The following is a 23,370-nucleotide window of genomic DNA, read 5'->3' as shown; positions in this document are numbered from 1 at the left end:
TATGCAGGCACAGGATCAGGGCCTATATTAGTATATTTTAATTGTTTTAATGTCATACAAAATGCAAGTAACTTACACAGTAACACTAATGATATGAAGATTATCCACGGCTTTTAAACCAATGAAAGCACTTCTTAGGAACAAGGAGAGAGATAAATGACAGCACTTGGCACAGCTTTCACAATTTTAGTTTTGGCAGATATGAAGAGCACTTCCACACTGGAAAAAAAAAAATCACTTAATTTGCATTGCTTTTTCCACAGGAGATGTGCCCCAGAGATCATGCCAAAAGTAATAAAGAAAGCATCATATTTTTTTTTCCGGACAGTGCACATGCAACACTGTATCTTCATGATGTATCATATCTTTTGTGACAATGAGAAAATACACCGCTTTACTGTGAGAGATTACTATCACATTTTATATAGTAGTTAGGCAATCTGTTTAACAAAATAATACATATATTTTATTTTTTATGTTGTTGCAGAGAACAAAGCAAAAGATACAACTTAAATAACATTCCACACATTTAACTTTTAAAGTGCAAATTTAAAATACAGTATCACAGTCAGCATTATAATACAGAAATAATGAAGTTCTCTTCTGAATAGAAAAAAAAATCTTTACTATATTCATTTTAAAATTAGCCCAGTCAAGATCAGTCTACACAAAGCAAAATTTGGATAACAGTTATATACCCACTGATTTAAATGCGAATTTAACTGGCTATGTAAAGCTTGTCTGAAAAATGGCAACTGAATGTAAATACCGCACTATATACCTGTGAGGTTTCAACAAACATATGTAAACTCTATGCGGAGTAATTTGTTGGGTCTGATGTGAATTCCAGTAATCTCTGCCAATTTATCTCACTTTTTAAGATCCTTTATCTCTTCGCACGCTAGCTCAAGTCATAGCCTCTTAAACAATGATTTTCAGGTTCAGAGAATCAGAACTGGACTCATCTTGTACCACATTCTACTGGAATGGAAAGCATGGTACGTTCTCCAACTGATTGATATTATAACATGTAGATCAGTTTTCACAGAAATTCATTTGACTGCCTAAAACTAACGTAGGCTGACATTTTCACAAGGATCTAAAGAAATTAGGCACCAAACTCCCACTAAAAGACAATGGATGATGGGCATGTTGCTCAAATTTATGCCTTTGAAAATTTCTCTCTCTAATAGCACTTCTAAGAGTTGTGGAACTCCTCCAGGTTATACTGGAGTGAAATTACTGAATAAAGCAGTGTGCAGTACACTAGATAGATATAGTAACTAAAAAGTGTTACTTTTTACTTTAACTTCAATGACCAATGAAATAATATTGGAGAAAGGAAGTCTTTGTTAAAGATTCAATACAAATACCCACACCCTTTCAATTAAAGTATGAGAACACACAATACATATCCTCTGAGATCTCTAGCAAAACCAGGAAAAAACAGATATTTCCAAGGGGAAAATAATCAGAAAAAAAAATCTATAAAACCCAAAAACAATATTTAGGCATCTTCATACATCACAAAAAAAAAATCAATACAGGGAACAAGTCCAGTTATTACAAAATCCTGTGTCAGTCACCTTTAAATCAAGTGCTGGACAAACGTGGTAAGTTGTTTTACCTCAAGAACAATTTAATTGATAAATATACAACTTAGTTACCTCTTGCCAGACCACTGGATTACCATGTCACAAATGTACATGTTTATTCCTGTGAACTGTTTAGAATGGATAAACATCTGATTGCTACATATAAACCATTTGCTTACACTGAATGTGGAATCAGGATCCGAGAGAGACATTGTCAGATGTTTACGCAAATTAGACCAACTCTCACAGTTTAATACATCAGAGGGAGGCGCAGAACACAATGTCTGCATTGCTTCCTGGCGCACCTGAAATAATCAAGAAATATAAACAAAACAATGCTGTCAACAGCACCATTACAATTAAATACTTAAAAATGTGATTTTTGTGGGGAAACAGTCCATAGTGACAGGACAAAAAAAGCAAGAATTAAAAAAAACAAAAAAACCACTTCTCTTCTGCTAGTAGATTGTTAAGATAATTTGGACAAAACAGGGAGGACAACACACAAGCATACACTTTTTAAAATACATAATTAAACTAATCTAAGGATTATGTTATTTCCTATTAGTATTTTGCTCTCCCATAGCAACTATATATTTTGTTATCAAATACAAGATTTATACTACATCATTAAATTGCTTTACTTTATTACTTAAATGCCACAACCTGGAGTAATAGCACTGCAAAAAATAAACAACAAAATATATGAAGCAATTTACTGCCAGACATCTTTCAGTGACGTGCTGGCCGCTGCTTCCCACAGCTCCCATTGGCCAGGAACACCAAATCGCAGCCACTAGGAGCTGCAGGGAGCCATGGCTGCTCATAGTTAACGTAAAAAAAAAAGTCTCGCACCCCACCAGCAGATTATCTTGATGGGCCGCAAGCCAAAGGCTGCCGACCCCTGAAATGGAATGATGATTGCAACTGTAACTATTGTTATTATTATTTGTATTATTGGAACTATAAAACTGAAGTCCATAAGATGAAATCATTGACCCATTGAAGTATTTATAGTTTTGCCATTCATTTCAGTGGAGCCAGGATTTCACCCGTTTATCTACCATATTCTCAAATATACCATAAGTTTTCATTTATATGAATGATATTTTAGACATTCTTTTGACTTACCTCCTTAGGTTGAGCAGGGTCAAGCCTTTCCACAAGTAGCTGTAATTGTTCTTGATTCAAGAATGTATAACTCTGTAACACACAATGTAAAATGTTCACTAAGTAAATCCTATTCAAATGACTAAAATCATCAGACTTCATGGATATAAAATTTATTTTTGAACAATTAGAATGTTAGCATTTATCTTAATGCAACATCAAAGTTGAGATTTTAAATGGCCAAAGTTCAGAAAACACAAACTTAAAGGTCCAGTAATAAGATTCTGTCTTCTCCATTCTGCCTCTGTAGTATAGAACTATTATACAATTCTAGGTAATGTGGCATGCAGTTAATAAAACAGCATAGTACTGCATGTTGGAAAATAAATACATACACAGTATTTTACTGTTCTTCCAGTAAAAATGCAAAAAGTTAAACTGAATATTGTGTTTATGTAAACTTCAACTTTTTCTCACATTATTTGCACATATTTTGCAGATTATATATGTCCACGCACTTGCATGCTCACAGACATTGTAAATGCAAGGAACCATGTTTTCCATGACTCTAAGGCAACAGAACTGCAGAAGAATTGACCCTTTGCAGAAGAATCTGGCTGCAGAATCTAGGCTTTCAATTTTTAAAAAAGATTCAATTCTGCTACTGCTCAACTGAAAAGATTCTTTAGACATCATCTTTAAAAAAAATCACTTCATGGTTGAGACCACATGTGAGGATACTCAAACAAACAGGGAACTTTTTGAAAAAAGGTGTATCAATTGAAAACTGGGGTTTACAGTGAAATTGCCATCTCATCACTATTCACTACTCTGATGGAGAACCATAAACATCAAATTAATCAAGATCACAAGTGTGGTTACATGTTAATAGATGTTTGGCTGTGTGCATGTGATCCCTTTGTGTGCTGCCCCAGCCCTGCGCAGACAGCTGGCACAGCAGACTTCGAGTGAACCTCCCAGTGACCACAAGATCCGTTAAGGGATGAAGGAACCCAGCCAGATTTATTGTCAATGAGGCACTAGTATCCTGCAGACTCTACCAGACCAGTAATACATGTACGCCTGTAACAATGCACCAGCTCAGTGAATGGCAAGACTTTCCGTTCCTCTCTTGGTTAGACAAAGATACTCCCTCTGAGATATATCTTCATACCCCAATACAAACAAGCTAGTACTGCCCCTCTGACACAGTTAGTTACTGCCCCCTGAAGTGGCTAGTTATCACCCATCACCTTGTACATGCTGGTTTGATTAAAACATTTATATTACATTCTGTCAGCCTGACCTTATATTTTAGGAGGGGTCAGTGTGTTCCTGTTATCCTTGGGGAATGTTTTTGTACCATTCTTGATATTTGGATATTCTCGTACAGGTACCACTTGATATTGGGATGTGTTTGCATGAGTACTTTGTGACTAGCACTTCTTAGGAACATGTATTTCTGCAATATTAGCCCTGTTCTTGCCAGATTCTGTGAGTAGATCCGGTCTCATACCAGGTCTCTGATACAAAGGCTTATGTCTCAAGCTCTCTTTCTACTACAAGTATAAGTTTCTTAGTATTTCACAATACAAGTCCAGATCGTAATATCATACCTGATTGAATGATGAGTCACTATCAGAGCAGTTGTCTGTATGGTAAGCACTATGTTGCTCTTTCTTGGTTTTCCTATGCATCTCCTTATTACGCATCTGATCTTCTTCAAATTTGTTAATCAGAGATTCCACCACCACCATCATGACATTCTTCAAGGAATGCATCATTTCTCTGTACCTTCAAAGTCAAGGTAATGTTAATACTAAATAATATAAAAAACACTAATTAAATTATGAATAATGGACTAAGGTGTGCTATTATTTACATTTCACCGAATTTACTCAGTGAACTAAAAATGTTTTAAAATAAATACAAAACACTATATAGATCCTAAGTTATTAACAGAATGTGTATGCAAACTTAAAAACTACAGATATATACATTTTAAAAATAAACCAAAAAGCTTTTAAATTTTGTGGCTCTCCTACAACTATTCAAATAACAATACTAAAATTTATAACAAACAGAACAGGGACCTGCATTCCCAGTTTTGTCACTAATCTGTATTCTGCACGGAGATGTCTTTCAATAGGAACAATGTGCAAGCCATCAGCAGAATACGGCCCTAATAAAATACAAGAGACCAAATCTGATCCTCATTACTGTTTCTGTCTCCACAAGTTTAATTAAGGTTTTTTCTTCCACAAAAGTCCTCTGCAGAAGCAGCAGTACAGAATGCATGGACGGATAACCAAGTTAATCTAAAATGTGTAATGTTTAATAAGCAGAAGATTTACATGGCTATAAAGTAGCTAGCCATGGTGCTGCGCAGAATGAACTTCCACCTCAAATATTCTCTTGCAAGTCTTCTTCCTTCATCAAGAGTCAGTATGGGAAGAGTTAGGCTTCTTAAACCCCTCAATTTCATCTTCCATCCTCATTTGTTGTTCACCTCCTGTTCTGCTTCCTTTTACCTAAGTTCCATAAACCTTCGTTAGAACTGTATCTTCTTCTGTATGTTGGGCATGACCCCACCATTACAGTTGTCTTGTTCTCAGCTGGTATAAGACTGCAACTTACCAGGATTGTCTGTGACAAAATCAAACTAATGGGTGTTACGAATACTGTGTAACTTCTGACACTGAAAACTATTTAGTTTTCTCTCCTCAGCTGTTTCTAATGGACAAGTTTCTGCTTCCTGTAAAGGGTTGTTGTGATGAGGTGTCCACCCCACACTAGCATGTAAGGGGTTAATAGAGCCCTAGAGAGGCTACATAGGAAGTGGCCAATAGAAGAGGCTGTGAGGTGCAGCCAATCCGGGCTCAACAGGCCCATATATGAAGAGCAGCAGAGGAGACGGGGCAGTTACTCCCTGGAGCTCAAGGAGGGAGAACTGGGTGCCATGGAGGTGGATGGTAGCTAGCACCCTGGACAGAACAGTACTGGGCAGGAACAGGGAAGCAAGAGAGAGCTCCTGGCTGGCCACTAGGACTAGTATGCTGAGGCCCTGAGATAAGGGCAAAGAAGGTGCTGGGGGTTGGGGGAAGTGGCCCAGGGAAATATACTGAGGACTTGGAGGGGATGCAGCACATGGTTGCGCATCGACAGAGTCCCTGGGCTGGGACCCAAAGTAGTGGGTCCCAGCTGTATCATGCAGTCCTTTGAGTGATGTGGGTCCAAGAACAGACATGACGGGGGCAAGGCATCATCAAAAGGCATACCAATATGGGGAGCTAATCTCCAAGATGGCCAGCTGTCATAAACAGATAGCTAAGGGTTAATGTCTCTTTCACCTGAAGCACCTGACCAGAGGACCAATCAGGAAACCGGATTTTTTCAACTTTGGGTGGAGGGAATTGTGTGTCTGAGTCTTTTGTCTGCCTGCCTGCTTTCTCTGAGCTTTGGAGAAGCAATTTCTACTTTCTAGTCTTCTGTTTCTAAGTGTAAGGACAAAGAGATCAGATAGTAAGTTATATGGTTTCTTTTCTTTGGTATTTGCATGAATATAAGTGCTGGAGTGCTTTGATTTGTATTCTTTTTGAATAAGGCTGTTTATTCAATATTCTTTTAAGCAATCGACTCTGTATTGTATCATCTTAATACAGAGAGCCCATTTGTATGTATTTTTCTTTCTTTTTATATAAAGCTTTCTTTTAAGACCAGTTGGAGTTTTTCTTTACTTCAGGGAAATTGAGTCTGTACTCACCAGGGAATTGGTGGGAGGAAGAAATCGGGGAGATCTGTGTGTTGGATTTGCTAGCCTGATTTTGCATTCCCTCTGGGGGAATAGGAAAGTACTATTTGTTTCCAGGATTGGAAACAGAGAGGGGGAGTCCCTCTGTGTAGTTTCACAGAGCTTGTGTCTGTGTATCTCTTCAGGAGCACCTGGAGGGGGGAAGGGAAAAAGGATTATTTCCCTTTGTTGTGAGACTCAAGGGATTTGGGTCTTGGGGTCCCAGGGAAGGTTTTTCAGGGGGACCAGAGTGCCCCAAAACACTCTAATTTTTTGGGTGGTGGCAGCAGGTATCAGGTCCAAGCTGGTAACTAAGCTTGGAGGTTTTTCATGCTAACCCCCATATTTTGGACGCTAAGGTCCAAATCTGGGACTAAGGTTATGATACCAGCAGGTAGCGCCACTGTGATAAGTCACACCCATCACATTTGTTATCAGTACCACTGCATTAAACACATGCATCTTTGTTGTCACAGAAATCCTGCTGCCCCAAGACAGGCTTTGAAGATGCTGAAATACCACTGATGTAAAATGAATACAACATGTGACTTCAGTTATAGAACCGCCTGCTGTCAACCAAATATTCAGATAGATAAAACTCTTCACCCATTTGTTGTCATTACCATCATCTACCTGTAGTGTTGGTGAGACATTTTATAGGCAGAGTGCATAACTTCCGTTTTATCACCATTGATCTTAAGTTCCATTGAGTCTACAATTCTTAACAGCCTTTCCAGCATTAGCTGTAGTTGGTCAGTAGTCTCTTCAAATAAAGCAACTGCATACTCAAGAGCCTCTAAAAATGAATCTTTACATTTCATACTGCCTACTTTGGCCTCCTTCAGCTTTGTCATCAGTCTATTAGAATATCAAATGATGTAGGTGAGAGAATGCATCTCTGGCCTATTCCTGATTCTACTGAAAACTAGTCCGTAATAACTGTTGACCCTTGCCCAACTAACTGTACCATGGAAAAGTGTTTATTAGGCACACTAAATCATGAAGTACCCCATCCTGACATAGCAATAACCATAGTGCTCATTGATGCACTGGGTTAAAAGCAGCTGCAAAGACAATAAAGGCAATGTTAACGTCTTTTTTTTTTTTTGCACTAGTCATTTTACAATAGCATTCCACAAGGCATACACAGAATGGATTGTAGATCACCTTTATGGAAACCACACTGGTTGCCTCTTGTTACAGAGCTGAGACAATATTTGATCATAAAATATGGTAAATAACGTAATATGATCATAAAATCATTCACTGGGATTGATAACATTGCTATTCCACAATAATTTGAGCAATATGATTGCTTTTCAAGGCATGATGCAGCCCCTTTTCCAGTCTTCTGGAATGTGACTGATTTCCCAAACTTTTAAGACAACTCAATGAAGCCAGTGAACTAAACCCAGACAACCACTCTTTAGCAGTTCATTGAAATGTTATCCAGGCCAGGTACTTTATCATTTGATAACTGTTTGACCACAGGTATCACTTCCTCTAATGTCACTGGCATATTTTCTACTGAGTTTATTTTTGGATTAAGTTGTAATTTACATCTTGATAGGGATCTGTTCATTAATCCTCAAAAATGCTCATACCAACATTTAAAATGTGCATCAATATCCTGGCAATATTTTCCAATTTTGTTCTTAATTGGTGTAAGTCATGAGAATGGATGTCTTACCATGACAGTCAAAATCTCAAATATGCATTTCTGGTCATGTCTTTCAGAGGTTTCCTCAATGTGCTGTGCCATACTATTCCACCACTGACCATGGTAATTTTGGTGGACCCTTTTAACTATTTGTTCAACACATTTCTTCTCCTCTATTGTCCATTTCCTCCTTTCTTCATTAACCTGCCTCAACTTTTGTTGCACCCATTCTACACTGCACTTCTCTTTTTTCCCCATAATTTGATGGTATCATCTGTAATCCTATGTTGCTTTTTCATACTCCTTAGTTCTAGCTGTTCTCCAGTGATTTCTATATCAGATTCCCAAAATAAAGTCCACTCTTCCTCTGTGGTAGACAACCAGACATCCAATACAGAATATTTATTGGAAATCGCTACCACATAACTGTTAGTGATAGCTTCAACATAAAGCTTATCAACACTGGAGTATTTTGATGCAGTAGGTACTAAAACAGAACATCATTTCTACTATTAGGAGTCAATGATCAGATTCCAGAGCAAGATGAGTATTCCTAAATACCTGTACATCCCAGGTGACTTTAGTCACATGGTTCCAAAGTAGAATGTGATCCAAGGTTGAACTGTTGCCCGATGGATACTGAAATATATACTAATGATAATTACTGTCATGAAACCAGGTAGTTAAATTCAAATAAACGCACATCACTATCTAGTCTCTCTTCCAGTAAGCTGTGTGGCCCCAAATACCAATTCAAATCCATTTCTGTAATGACCAAAGTTAATGTTTAATAAACCCCCTCCATTCAAGAAACAGAATGGAAATGGAGAAAAATAGTCAATTGTCAGACCTTTGTGAAGTCAATACTGTATGTACATGCAAGAAAACAAAACGATCTGTAAAAGGGAATTATGCAATAATGTTGTATTTTACATGTATAATAGTGGTTTTCATTCTGAAGGAGGTCAAGGCACTTCATAGACTATATATGCTCAGCGCCTCTAAAATGGGATGGAGGGCAACAGCCCAGTACAAAATTTGCATGCTGCACAACACTGGGCACGGAGCAACTTTGGTCAAGCATTGGTATGAAAAAAAAGTCACTGAGATCTTTGGTGCCTCTATACAACAGGCATAGCTTGTATATTTAAGGTTTGCCCAAAGACCCACAGACAGTAAACTGCACTAAACTGTGTTTATATACACCACAAAATGATAAAAATCTTAACTACCCAGAGACTCAGTGAATGGCACATTCACACTTGCTGTGCACTAAGTCACCATGTGAACCCTGCTACCGTGCACTAAAAGTTCCATAGGGCACTTTGACAAATTACAGTTTCAATCTGAACTTTTAGTGACCCACATGGCCAGTTAGTACATGAGAAGCTAGTGCGCTGTAGATTTACATCCTGGCTTGTTGCACACTAAGTCTCTATGCAGAAAAGCCCAAAAGAACTGAGTTAGTGCTGCTGGGTTTTGAACCTAGGAATTCAAGGAGTTGGGATATTTCAAACTTAATGCTTAAAGCATTAAACTACTCCCACTGGAATTATGCTAATGTAACCTAGTATATCTTTTGAGGGAGAGACAGCTAAAGACTTCACATTAAAGAACAAAGCTGGCATTGCAATTGCTCAGGAAGGCCCTGGGCCCTGATCCTGCATAATTAAAGTCAATGGGAGCTTTGCCCTAATCCTGCAAGACTTAGACACATGGGTAACTTTGCACATATGAAGTTCAAAAGCTTAGTTCAAAGGCACATCCCACAAACTATTGTATTTAGTGTCAAAAGGAGAGCCAACAGTGGTTGGTTAAGAACTGATTTGTAGTCTCTAAATGTAAATGATTGACTTATAAAAGATATTTTTGCTACCTGTTTCTAAAGTAATTTGTCAATAACAATTAGGCACTAATTAATGAACTTGCTCATGCAATGATTTCATCCTGCAATAAAACTTCAAATTTCTTCTTAAGAACGTAAGAATGAGAACATAAGTATGACCATACTGGGTCAGACCAAAGGTCCATTCAGCCCAGTATCCTGTCTGCCAACAGTGGCCAATGCCAGGTGCCCCAGAGGGAGTGAATCTAACAGCTAATGATCAAGTGATCTCTCTCCTGCCATCCATCTCCACCCTCTGACAAACAGAAGCTAGGGACACCATTCCTTACCCATCCTGGCTAATAGTCATTATTGGACTTAACCACCATGCATTTATCTAGTTCTCTTTTAAACTCTGTTATAATCCTAGCCTTCACAACCTCCTCAGGTAAGGAGTTACACAGGTTGACTGTGCGCTGTGTGAGGAAGAACATCCTTTTATCTGTTTTAAACCTGCTGCCTATTAATTTCATTTGGTGGCCCCTAGTTCTTGTATTATGGGAATAAGTAAATAACTTTTCCTTATTCACTTTCTCCACACCACTCATGATTTTACATACCTCTATCATATCCCCCTAGTCTCCTCTTTTCCAAGCTGAAAAGTCCTAGCCTCTTTAATCTCTCTTCATATGGAATCCTTTCCAAACCCTAATCATTTTAGTTGTCTCTCTGGACCTTTTCTAATGCCAGCATATCTTTTTTGAGATGAGAAGACCACATCTGTACACAGTATTCAAGATGCAGGTGTACCATGGATTTATATAAGGGCAATAAAATATTCTCCATCCTTTTTTTAATAATCCTAACATCTTGTTTGCTTTTTTGACTGCCACTGCACACTGTGTGGACATCTTCAGAGAACTATCCACGATGACTCCAAGATCTCTTTCCTGATTAGTTGTAGCTAAATTAGCCCCCATCATATTGTATGTATAGTTGGGGGTATTTTTTCCAATGTGCATTACTTTACATTTATCCACATTAAATTTCATTTGCCCTTTTGTTGCCCCATCACTTAGTTTTGTGAGGTTTTTCTGAAGTTCTTCACAGTCAGCTTTGGTCTTAACTATCTTGAGCAGTTTAGTATCATCTGCAAACTTTGCCACCTCACTGCTTACCCCTTTCTCCAGATCATTTAGAAATAAGTTGAATAGGACTGGCCCTAGGGCTGACCCTTGGGGAACACCACTAGTTACCCCTCTCCATTCTGAAAATTTACCATTTATTCCTACCCTTTGTTCCCTGTCTTTTAACCAGTTCTCAGTCCATGAAAGGATCTTCCCTCTTAGCCCATGATAACTTAATTTACGTAAAAGCCTTTGGTGAAGGACCTTGTCAAAGGCTTTCTGGAATTCTAAGTACACTATGTCCACTGGATCCCCCTCATCCACATGTTTGTTGACCCCTTCAAAGAAGTCTAATAGATTAGTAAGACATGATTTCCCTTTACAGAAATCATGTTGACTTTTGCCCAATTTATATTCTTCTATGTGTCCGACAATTGTAGTATGACCTACCTATATATTACCAAAATTATTTCAGAAGTATTATCATTAAATGTATAGCTCATAATCAAAAGGTCAAATTCCCAAGACAGAGCCCCCCCCATCCACTTAAATAGTTATATATCAAGCTAATAACAGGGAGACTACAGTTCTCCACAATAGGGGCTACAATAGTCTTGAAATCATACCTACTAGACTGTGAGACCCAAACAGAACATTATCAGAGCACTGAATTTCTTGCAGTCATAATGTGACAAATTTTGGAACAGGTGGCATGTACAAGACACTATTTAAACATAGTTTAAAACTTCAGTTGTTTTGTTTCCTTTTAGATGTGAAGTCTTCTGAAAGCAAGCATTTAAAAATGAATTTCTATCAACACAGATACAAACTTGGATTGTTTTTACTTCCTGATGAACTGAGAACTTAAAATCAAAACAAATGGGTTTCGTAACAAAATCACTTTCTATTCACAACACAACAAATAGAGATGAAGTTCATACTGTGCAAGAGAATCAAGAGAATCTGCAAAGAAGGGATGGCTAACCAGGTTATAAGAATTATCTGGCATATACTTGGGCTTTCCATTTAAGGTCATGCCTTCACTAAACAAACCACTATCTCAAGAAATCTGGCTACAAATCACATGTCCCCTAACGAGATTATAAATATGGTTCTGATGTGTAACATAGACCAGAGAATTTGTATGCAGACACAATTTTTTAAAAGTGCAACTAATCCACTTTAGTTGAATTACAGCTTTCAGCATATGTATATCTAGATAATCATGTTCAGTGTCCACTTAAATCTACAAGGAAATTTAAAAATTGTGCATAAACAAATTATTTCTCAGATGCACACATCTATATTTGACAAAGACCTCAAATATCATATAGGACTATTTGTAAATCAAGTGTGAAATTTAAAATACAGCTATTTGAATTTAAGTGCCACCAAAATCCTAAATAATCCCCTAACCACACAAAGTCAGAAATCTTAAATAGTTCAATGGATTGTCTTCAAACCTTCCTAGACAGCAATATAGTTTCATTTTCAAGATAAGACAATTATGAGGAATTTCAACCCAATAGATAATCTGTGAGGAAAGTTATAAAGGACAAAAAAATAGATTTTAGAACCAAAGTACCTTCATCCATAAATATTACAATTAAGAATTATTGACTGAAAAAATATGAAAGGAAAAAAAGAGTAAGATGGGCCAGATAATCCTGCCAACTGCATATTTTTTAAAATGGAATTTTATATGTATCCTGTGCACATACTCACTCTTTTGATTCCCGAGTCTTCTTTGTAACATGTTGGACAAGAGTGTCATAACCAGATCCTTCACCCTGATTTTGAGCAGAGGTACATTTTTCTGTTTCTTCTTCAATCACAGAGCCCAGAGTGCTACATATGTATTGTCTAAGGTATTTCACAAACTCATAGCTGAAACAAATATCCAGAAAATAAAATGCAATGTATTTCATGATATTCATCTTCCAAACATTTTCAACATTACATTTGCAACATTTTTCCAGCAGACACATCTCTAGAAGTATCAATACTTCTAAGAATTAAAGAGTTTTTCAGCCGAGTGAAAAGTTCAGACACCAAACCAGAGGCGCTGGAACAATTTGTATAGGTGAGGTGCTGAGAGCCATAGAACCAAACTGTAAATCTTGTATATGATGGACACCACTTCAAATCAGGGAGTGCTGCCACACCCCCAGCACCCCTAATTCCAGAATCTATGCATCAAACAAACAATTTTGCTTTTCTTGAATGTCTTCAGTATCGGTATATCATATGAAAAGAATATCTCAGTAAGTCATAATTCCCTTTTGTGCCTATGAAAATCTTCCCCTAAATGCAAAGATCTATACTGATGACATATTAAGGCTGCCACAGTCAAAAATCATAAAGTGTTAGGAAATGCAAAAGTTAAGGCTCCAAGAACATTAATCTTAATGCACTGATAAAAAAAGTACCTTGAAGCATACGTTATGACAATTAGTAATAATTGATCCAAGTTATACATGTAATTAGGAAAATTGGTAGAGAAAATGACACCACACCTTTAAGCAGGGAGTGGGAGGATCTGTCTGGCTAGCCTGTTGAAGGGAAAAGTGTTTTATGGCTGGGAGAAGAGAGAGAGGAAAACTGCTGCAAAACGGAACAAGGAACCAATATAATGACGCTGACTCATCCCCTCGGAACTGGATGAGCAGAAGCGTTTAAATGGAGCAGCCCTGTGTGTGAAGGCCCCTCTTACATGGAGCAAGCAGAGGCAGCACCCACTTTCCCTCCCCTTCCCTTTAGGTGTTGAGATACCAGGTTTGGTCAAGACCTGATGTGGGCAGTGCACTAGCCACCCCTTCTTTAGGGGAGATGGGAAGGAATTTTTCCTTTACCACCAGATTAGCGTAGGTGGATTTGGGTTTTTTTCATGTTCCCCACAGTGGGTTAAGGAAGTGCTTTTTTCATGCATGGCATGAAGGGCAGTCAGCTGTATGTCACAACTCATTATTTAAGTGTGGGGCAGATGTCCAGTGCAGGTACTCCACAGGGAAGGTATACAGTGACCAGATAAATGGCTTGGAAAAGGACTTAAAAAGAAAAGAGGGATGGGGACTCCAATGATTGGTATGGCAGGGAACCAACTCCCTTTTCTTAGAGCTCACCTTAACCCTCCTACAAGGGAGAGTGGATGGTAAAGTCCTAGCAATGGATTTGCTGGGTGGATCTGGATGGAAAAAGAGGGGGAGCTGGCAGAAGCCCCCTGGGTAATTCTGAAATTAAATTGGGGTTACCTGCAATGCATAATTTTATCTGCCAAGTAGTCCCAGACATCTAATAATAAAGTTGCAGCCTGATTAAACCCATATCAAATATCTTCTGTCCTTCTTTCAGTATAGCTGGACAACAGCACATAAATGCTATGCAGTTGAGTTAAAACCTGTTGAAAGCTTAACTTTTGAGTTTCCTGACTTTTTGATTTTAGCTTTGCAATCTTCACATCGCATTAATGCAATCTTTTGCATTTAAATTACTGGAGTTTGTCAAGGAAAAAATCTAAACTCCGTTTACAAGCTCTTCCAGCAGAACTAGAGAGCTCTTGAACGAACCAGTGCACAATTCACTAGTTGCATGATCATGCCCCTCCATGCAAGAAAACATCCCTATTCAGGACAAAAGTTGCTTACGTCATTAAAGCAAATGGGACATAAGCATGTGCTTAAGTGCTTTACGAAATCTTAAGGAAATTTTCTATGTTGTAGTTTCATTAAGCAATTTTCACAGTCATAACTTTGTTAAATTAGAATCACTGGCTTTCAAATGAACAAAAAGCAACAGTTCGCATTGAGGACTAGTCTGTAGCTTCAGGCTTATTTGAAGTAACTTTTTAAAAAGATGTCCACATTACATGAACAATGTAATCCTGATAATATGTTTATTCTGCATTAGGGGCAAGACATACAGCACGTTATCACAACAGCGACTGCACAACAGTTGTTTGTAGGATTATACTACATTTTCATTATATCAAACGTGGATGCAAAGTGACAGTAGGTGAGCAGGTACTTTCTATGAATTGAGAAGGATCAATATATGGAGTGAACGTGCTTATATACGATATACTGGCTTTATTACATGAACTGTCCAATCCTGGAAAGTGCACATGAAAACAAAAGCAGCTGTTGCAGTTGCTGCCGTAGTTTCTTTTTTCTTGAACATTTTAAAAACGAGTAAGAGAGTCAAGTCATTTTTATACCAACTAATTTCATATAATGTTCTTTTCATCAGATTAAACTCCTGACTACCTTAAGTCACTTTAAGTGTAATGGCTCTAAATTATTTCCTCTTCCATTTATTCCTTTTCATATTTTATTGTCACTGCATTGGCATTTCAAGGAAAAAGGTAACTAACTTCTCCCTTCATTGACTGTCTTTTTCTCCTTTCACTTGTTTATAAGATTAGCTCAGCCATTACTATTACTATAAAAAAAAACAGCACTGTGACAGTCTGTTGAACGAAAGCTTTCATAAGTCTTTTTTCTCATTTTTTTTTTATGGCTAGGGTGTTTGCAGAAAACGTATTTTTTGCAGTAACTGCTTCATTCTCTCAAATAATAAGAATAATTTAGAGATCACAGCACAGTGTATTTGCTGCAGAGAAAAATGGTAGTCCTAAAGAGAGACTAAATTTATTTCATAGTCGACACTACAGTGTTGCTCCTTGCAGCATTCTTTCATCTTTTTCACTAGTCTGCAACAAAATAATGGAGAAGTCAAATTTCTGCATGGGCATACAAGTTCCAATCAAGCTATACTGTTAGTGTTCCCCAAGTCTGAAGAAAACAAAGTAAATCTGAATATTTAAAAAAAAAAATCTAAGGTCCTGGATTATTGATGTGAATCAGCTTTGACTGAACTTTGAAAAGAGAAGTGTTATCCATTCTGTCCTTTTGCAGCAGACTCGAATTAAGAGCTCCATGTTTCCTGCTGTTCAACATCAAAGAAAAAGAAAAGGGTAAAGGAACCGGGGGAGCAGAGTCTCCATGGCATATTGCCATCTCTTCGCGAACCAATGAAAGCCCATCACACCACTAGGGATCTATGGTTCAGTTGAAAGAAGAACCTCACAGGGGTACAACTCCAGTACAATGACTGTGATGCGTGCTCCATCAAGCATTACTAGATTACTGTAATTCATTGCAAGTTAATTCTGGTAGGATTAGAATTAAGTATCTTTGACTCCTAACTGTGTTATAGCACAAGCACAAGTGGTGGGGGACAGTCAATAGCAGTATGGCTCACACAGAAACTTGCTAAGAAGAGTGAAAAGCCAAGGACCTCCAAGAAGCTAACCCTCATCTTTGCTGCTCCAGATTGAGACTGCTTTCCCCACTGCATTTCTAGGATCATCTCCTTTCCTCTCTTTCAATCCCTCAACTCATTTTCTTTGAGCACAATGAGCTAAAAAAGATGAACCTTGTAGAATTTTCTGTGTACTTTTACACCATTTGTGGAGGGGAGTATGTTGCCAGAAGCTACAAATGCTTCTTCAGAAACATCAGAAAACTTAATTTCATATTTTATAATGTGCAAGTCACTTTAATTAAAATGTGTTACTGTCCAGAAATTAAAATGTAATTGTAAAAATGATATCTGTACAACCACTTCTCTTCTCGTGTTCAACACTCACTGATCTAGAGCAGCAGTTCTCAGTTGGGGGTCTGGGTCCCCCTCAGGGGCTGCGAACAAGTTTCAGGGAGTCCATCAAGTCAGGTTAACATTAGACTCACTGAGGCCCAAGGCAAAAAAGCTGAAGCCGGCGCCCCGCCGCAGCAGGGCTGAAGCCCAATCCCAAGTGCAAGCAACTTAGCTTCATGGGGCCTCCTGCGGCCCATGGCCACAGACAATTGCCCTGCTTGATACACCCTAATGCTGGCTCTGGATTTTATATACAGAACAACAATTGTGGCACAGGTGGGCTGTGGAATTTTTATAGCATGTTGGAAGGGCCTCAGAAAGAAAAAAGATTGAGAACCCCCGATTTAGAGCTCAAATTCTGAGTGGCTGCAGCGATATTAGCATTAAAATGGCATTAACAATTGCATAATACAAGTTACAGGTGAAAAATAAATTTTAAAAATAAAACAATTTAAGACATAAATAGGCTTGGAAAGCCAGTCAATTGACCAGTTAAATAGTGTCAGATAACTGCCTATTATTTGATCATGGCCAAATATTGTCAAATATTCCAGCAAGAATTCCTCAATGTAGGCAATGGACTATCTTTTTTGATTGCATCCTGGTCCTTCTTTCATTTTTAAAGCTTCATTTCATTGTTTTTCACATTTTTCTAAGTTAAAATAACATAGTTAAGTAATTTTTTTTTTGTAATTAGGCATAAGCATCTAAGAATAAGCCTGTTGGAGGCCATAAAAATCTTACTTTTTGTTTATTTTTTACTGCTCTAATTAATTAGTACTTTAAAATACTTTGACGAACATTTGACTGGTCCACTGACCATTTATTTTTGGACTGCTCAAATGCACAACCCTAAATCTAAAATCATTAAAAGAAAATGTGAAGGCATTAAAATTCTGAATTTAGTTTTAAAAATAGCTTAGAGTCATTTCTGTTTTTTACTTTACTTACTTGCTATCACCCAAGTTCAGAGATGTCGGGTAGCTTGCTACTGACAACACATCACTGACACCTAGTTAAAGTATAAGGAGTGCAGTTAATGCACTGCCTTGCATTATTTAAAGATATTTTTGAGGTCACTGGCTTTTGCAGAAGAAACGAGGTCACAGAACCCAAGTTTTAACAATTAAACATTTTTCAGTATCAGAGGAGTAGCTGTGTTAGTCTGGATCTGTAAAAAGCAACAAAAGAGTCCTGCGGCACTTTATAGACTAACAGACATATTAGAGCATAAGCTTTCGTGGGTGAATACCCACTTTGTCAGATGCATATAGTCATCATCTGAGAAAGTGGGTATTCACCCACGAAAGCTTAAACATCATTCAGTTCATATAAGTTAGATGGCTTCTCTCAGACCTCACAATTGTGTCATAAAATCTGCCATCTAGCAAAATACATTATATTAGCTAGAAGCCTGAGTACAAAACCATTACAATATTGTGTTTGTGTAATGGAGGTGAAGTGCAAAGATGAGTGTGGCCTCAGGAGAATTTGAGCACAGTAGGTAGGTAAATATGCGAGTGTGCATCAGCACAAGTTGGACATACAAAAGTCATTACAGGTAATAGAGAAGATTTTAAGTTTTATTCAAAATGTAATAAATTCTAGTTTCTAACAGAAATCCTATCAAATATATAAAAAGAGAGTTGGCTAGTGACTGTGAAAGGTGCCTGTAAAAGTTCATATTTTAGCCATCTTGCTTGTATTTCATCTACATGAGGAACAATAATAAAGACCCCAACAGCAATTACAAAAATTGTCTCGCAACCTTCAATTAGGATTTTTTTCCTAGCTCATTTGTTTCTGAATATAGCACTTTTATCAGAGTTAATTAAATAAATTTAGAGACAATGGATTTTCCCTGAAGAATCATTTACTCTATTGATATTTCAGCCAAAGAAGAAAGAAAATACCAACAGAAGAAAAAAAATAAGAACTAGTAAAATATAGTTTATTAAATCTCTGAAGTAACATTCTTCCAGAGCTCATCGGTAATAGGGAAGTTAAAAGTATTTTCTTATATATAAGTCAATATAGGTAGCAAACATTTTCCCTTCATAGAACAGTTGACAGCACTCAGATGACTCCATAAAATTAAAACAACAAAAATATTTTTACTTGTGAAAATTTTCATCTGTTTCTTCCAAATGTAAAAGAATCTCTTCGGCACATTCCACTGATGGTGCTCCTGTGATTTTTTCCTTCACACTCTGCAGTAATTTTCTGAGCATAGACTGTAACAGAGCTTCATCTTCACAAGAGAAATGAGACATCTGTGTGAAACATATGAAAGGACTGTAACTGTACATTTCCTATGTCTGTTTTCTCAATATCCTAAAATAAGAGTACTAATCTCTCATACAAATAATCACTTTTTTTCCTCTGGTCACCAATAATATGAAGTTATACCCTCACTTTGCCAAAAATTGTAATACATATATAATTGTATTCATATAGAGAAAGGATTTAAGAAGTTTATTTCCATTTATGAGTGCCCTACTTCAAAAAAGCAAATCAATTTCTTATCTACTTAATTTAAATTGAAATAGGACACTCTTAATCTGAAATAAAGATGCCCACACTCAGCCTTACACTGAAATAACTAAAGGTGAGAGAACTACAACCAATTTATTTTGTTTCCAGTTTTTATGCAGACAAGCCCTTGAACACTTACTACTCAGAGGACTAAGCCTGTTAGATAGCAGCAGATATAATAATATAGGGGCCTCCTCACCAATAAGATCCAGAGATAATACCTTGACAAGAAACCCAGAACCCATCTCCCAACCCTTCATATACATAAGCATGTCTGAAAAATGAAAGGGTGTTAGGAGTCTTATTAGGAAGATGCCCTGGGACTGGAACCCCTCTTATAAGCACCTTCTTTCATACCAGCCTCTGACTAATATGTGCTTGATAAATTTACAGCATGGACCAGTTTGCATGTTAAAAGGGAGAAACTACTCTCTTTTCTCAGTCCACCACAGGGCCTTCTATAGTCCAAAGGATCTCTCCTATTCAACATCCTCCCACAACCTCTGATTTTTGGATTCTCCTCCCCAAGAATAGCTCCAGGGCCTGACTCGGATGGTGCTCATAGTTTTCCCAATATCAAGAGCAAAGTGAAATCAACATCATTTGTCCACACGGCTGTCAATATCACAGTGGCCTGACCAGAGACTTGTAAATTTCACTCTACAGAGGCCTAAGAAAACTATGAGCAGCAAAAGTAAGGCGTTAGAGCTGTCTGTATGCCAAGGCAGCAAGACATCCTTGCGTCAGCTCATGTTGTGAAGGTTTACTCTTTCGAAGGAAGGAAGGAAAGCTTTATTTCTGCCTAGAGTAATGGCTTAAGCATCTCATTTTCCAAGGAAAGTTTCCTACTCCCCAGTGGTGACTGGATTTTTCATAACCTGTATCAAGGAAGGATGATTTTGAGACTATTAGTGCTTTTTTATCATCTGAAAAAAAGGAAACTAAAAAATTTTAAACTCCTGTATATAAATGAGATATGCAAAATTAATATAATCTCTACAATGAATAATTGCCACTAACAACCACTATTAACCAATCCACAGAAAGATACCCAGAACAATTTAAGGACTCACTTTCCACAGAAGATTTCTAATATTTAAAACCTGAACAATATTTCAACAACAGTCAATAACATTCAGAATTTGAATCGTTTATCTAATGATAGTGGAGATTTTTATATTTCAAAAGTGAATTCAAATTGTGGCAAAACATCATTGATTAGAGTCATACTTTATACAATCCAGGGCTTGCAACTCTACTAAAATACTATTTTCAGGCATTATTTTAATTGGTTTAACATTTTTCTTTGCCAAACTAGTAAACTTGTACAACAACATTTCATTTTGATCAAACACAATTCAAAATTAGCTCAGGTTTCTTGCTACCAAAAAAAGCATTTCAGAAATAGCTTTAAAATAGGCTGCATTCCCTGTCATATTCTTACAACTCCATGGTGCCCATTCCCTATTTTTAAAAACCTCACTCAGTCTTTCTAAAAAATTCATCAAACTCAATGCATTCCAAGGAGGTAAATGACACACCCTCACAAGTGTTTCTATTATCAGTTTGTGAATTTGATATTTCCACATGTAATCTTCAACCCCTTAGTAACAGTCATTTAACATTTTAATTTTTTTTATATATACACAACACATATATATACATACACGCATACATGCACAAAGAACTTGGTGTTTTTAAAATGTGTAAAAATTTAGAGCATTGGTTAACAGGCTCATCTAAAAATTAAAACAAAGGAAGAAAGAGACCATTGCAAAGTGTTTGTAAAAACATCATGAATACTGTTTCTAGTTTGCTCTGAATGAACTCATTTGGTTTAAAACACCATCAGCTGAAAGGGACAACATAAAAGTGTTTTTTTTTTAATTGACACTTTTTTTGTTTGTTTGTTTGTTTTTTTGATTCCCTGAAAGATTTAGATCTACCTTTTAACTGAAGGTTAACTGAAATGTCAAGTCTAGTTTTCCCTGGTTTTGATATAGGATCTCTCAGTTGTGATGTCTATGACCTGTCCTGTAAAAGGATCCATGTAGTCAGACCCCTCTTCACAGCTCCATAAGAATAAGGGTCCATCCGTGAGAAAAAGCTCGTAGGACTAAACTTTAACATTCTAAACAAAGGAGTAGGGGTATGAATTTTACCAAAAGCCATGTTAATCCAAAATGTTAAAATCAATTTAGCTTCAACAATAAATTAACAGCATTTTAAAACTGTCTGATTAAAAAATCCTATTCTATTCAATTGCTCAACATGTACTCTTGACACCTATGATATAATCATTTTGCTATGAGTCCAGACTAGAAATTATCTGAATTTCTAATGGAAACAAGTGGAGGTAACGTGTGGGGAGGGAGTTTTTTGAGGGGTGGAGCAGTTTTTCAGACCTTTCTTACATATTATAAAGAAACATAAATGGGCACATACCCATTATTCATTTTGGCAAGGTCCCTTTCAAATTTTTGAGAGAACAGCCTGATTTTTAATTTACCGTGGTTACAAATAACAGTACTCTGTGCACTTGACAACATAAGTGATGTCAATTACCTTCATCCACATCAGTTGCTGAAATCAGAATATGGGCCCTCCTCACTCCCCGCCTAAAGAAGGTGCCTGTCAAACATACAGATTTGAACTCATCTGCTTTTTAAAAACCGCGCAATTGAACTGCTGGCTGCCCCGGACGCTCCTACCCCGTTAATGCGCAGTGCCCATGACGCCCGGAAACCCGCGGGGGGGGGGGGAGGCGGGCGAGTTTATTCTGCCGGCTCGCGCCCGCTTCACCGCTGCCCAGGGGGGAGGAAACACCCTTGATTCGTGGGGCTGCGAACGCGGCTCCCCCGGCCTGGCTAAGGCTCCGCAGCGTCCTGGAGCCGCTTCGACGGGGGCTGCCCGGACATTAGGTGACGGGGGCTGGGGCCTTAACTCAGCGCGGCTGTTCCAGCGTTACCAGGGGGCGCGGGGCTGAACATCACCACACTACGCGTGACCCACGGAGACCCCTCCGGGTGCGGGGCCTGGCAGCGGGGCCAGGCTGACCCCGCCCGCCACACCCTGAGCAGCATCGCCCGGTTGGTTCGCACAGGAGCAGGCCCGGCAGGCCGCCCACAGACACCCCCTTCCCCGCCGGGATCCCAGCCCGGGCAGGGGCTGGGAGGGAGTCACTGCGCCAGGCCCGGCAGAGGGGCAGGTGCCAGCCCGGGAGCCAGGCCCCGGGAGGTCTCCAGTGCAAAGGAGCGGACATGGGGCTGGTGGTTCCCCCGCAGCGCCGCGCTCCCGGGGGGCGGGAATCACCTTGGGACAACGGCGGGGGCTCCAGCGCCGCTTTCCGCAACTGCTCGCAGCGACCGCTCGCGGAAGCTCCGACCCTTAGCAACTAGCCACGCGCCTGCTGCACCGTCTCGCGGCCCCCCTAGCAACATCGCGAGAGGCGAGGCGGGGCGACGCGACTGAGACACGGGCCGGCTGTGAGGGACTGGCCCAGCTGCGGGGCGGGCGGTGGGATCATTGTGCAGGGGGAGGGAGGGAAGTCACTGCTAAGTGACACATACCCGAATCCACCCCACTTCCTCCCTCTCCCCATCCCACTATCGCATCTCCTAGCTACCTTCTCCAAGCTCTGTGAAGCTTGTCCCTGCCAGCAGAAGTTGGTGCAATACAGCATATTAGCTCTCTCCCACTTTGTTGCGTTCACATCCAGGGACCAGCAGGGCTGGAACATGGCTGCACACAACTGCTTTCAGCCATACTCTCATGCTGTCAGCTTTCTCCGGGAATCTCCTGATATCTGTTCTAGATCATTGTGCAAAGCAGAGGAAGTCTGTCTCTGTACGGTGTCCATCTGCTCTCTTGCCTGTCTGCCCTCTAAACACTTAGGGAATTTATCTGCCCCATATAGGGTGACCAGACAGCAAATGTGAAAAATCGGGATGGGGGTGGGAGGTAATAGGACCCTATATAAGAAAAAGACCCCAAAATTGGGATTGTCCCTATAAAATCTGGACATCTGGTCACCCTAGCCCCATACACTCACTCTTTATTATAAAGTAATGGCA

At 38.7% G+C, this 23,370-nt stretch overlaps 1 protein-coding gene across 3 annotated transcripts in view; it reads right to left on the bottom strand.

The window, feature by feature from the left end:
• The window catches only part of TBC1D32 (TBC1 domain family member 32), a 187,186-nt gene extending 164,465 nt beyond the window's left edge, over positions 1-22,721 (bottom strand). Inside the window, exons 1-7 of one of the 3 annotated variants that reach the window (XM_050949461.1) lie at positions 22,610-22,721; positions 21,863-21,928; positions 18,881-19,035; positions 12,833-12,994; positions 4,322-4,499; positions 2,727-2,798; positions 1,775-1,900 (exon numbers count right to left, since the gene is read on the bottom strand). In XM_050949461.1, the coding sequence (XP_050805418.1) occupies positions 1,775-1,900; positions 2,727-2,798; positions 4,322-4,499; positions 12,833-12,994; positions 18,881-19,035; positions 21,863-21,874 (705 nt within the window). In that variant the 5' untranslated portion in view covers positions 21,875-21,928; positions 22,610-22,721. Of the gene's footprint in view, positions 1-1,774; positions 1,901-2,726; positions 2,799-4,321; positions 4,500-12,832; positions 12,995-18,880; positions 19,036-21,862; positions 21,929-22,609 lie in introns of those variants that run through there. The other 2 variants (XM_050949462.1, XM_050949460.1) reach the window with 2 other exon arrangements.
• Between the last annotated feature and the right edge of the window lie 649 nt (positions 22,722-23,370).

This window comes from Gopherus flavomarginatus, chromosome 4 (genome assembly GCF_025201925.1).
Source record: "Gopherus flavomarginatus isolate rGopFla2 chromosome 4, rGopFla2.mat.asm, whole genome shotgun sequence".
NCBI lineage: Eukaryota > Metazoa > Chordata > Testudines > Testudinidae > Gopherus > Gopherus flavomarginatus.
Note: the sequence above shows the minus strand (reverse complement) of the source record. Positions and strands in the feature narration are given on the sequence as shown.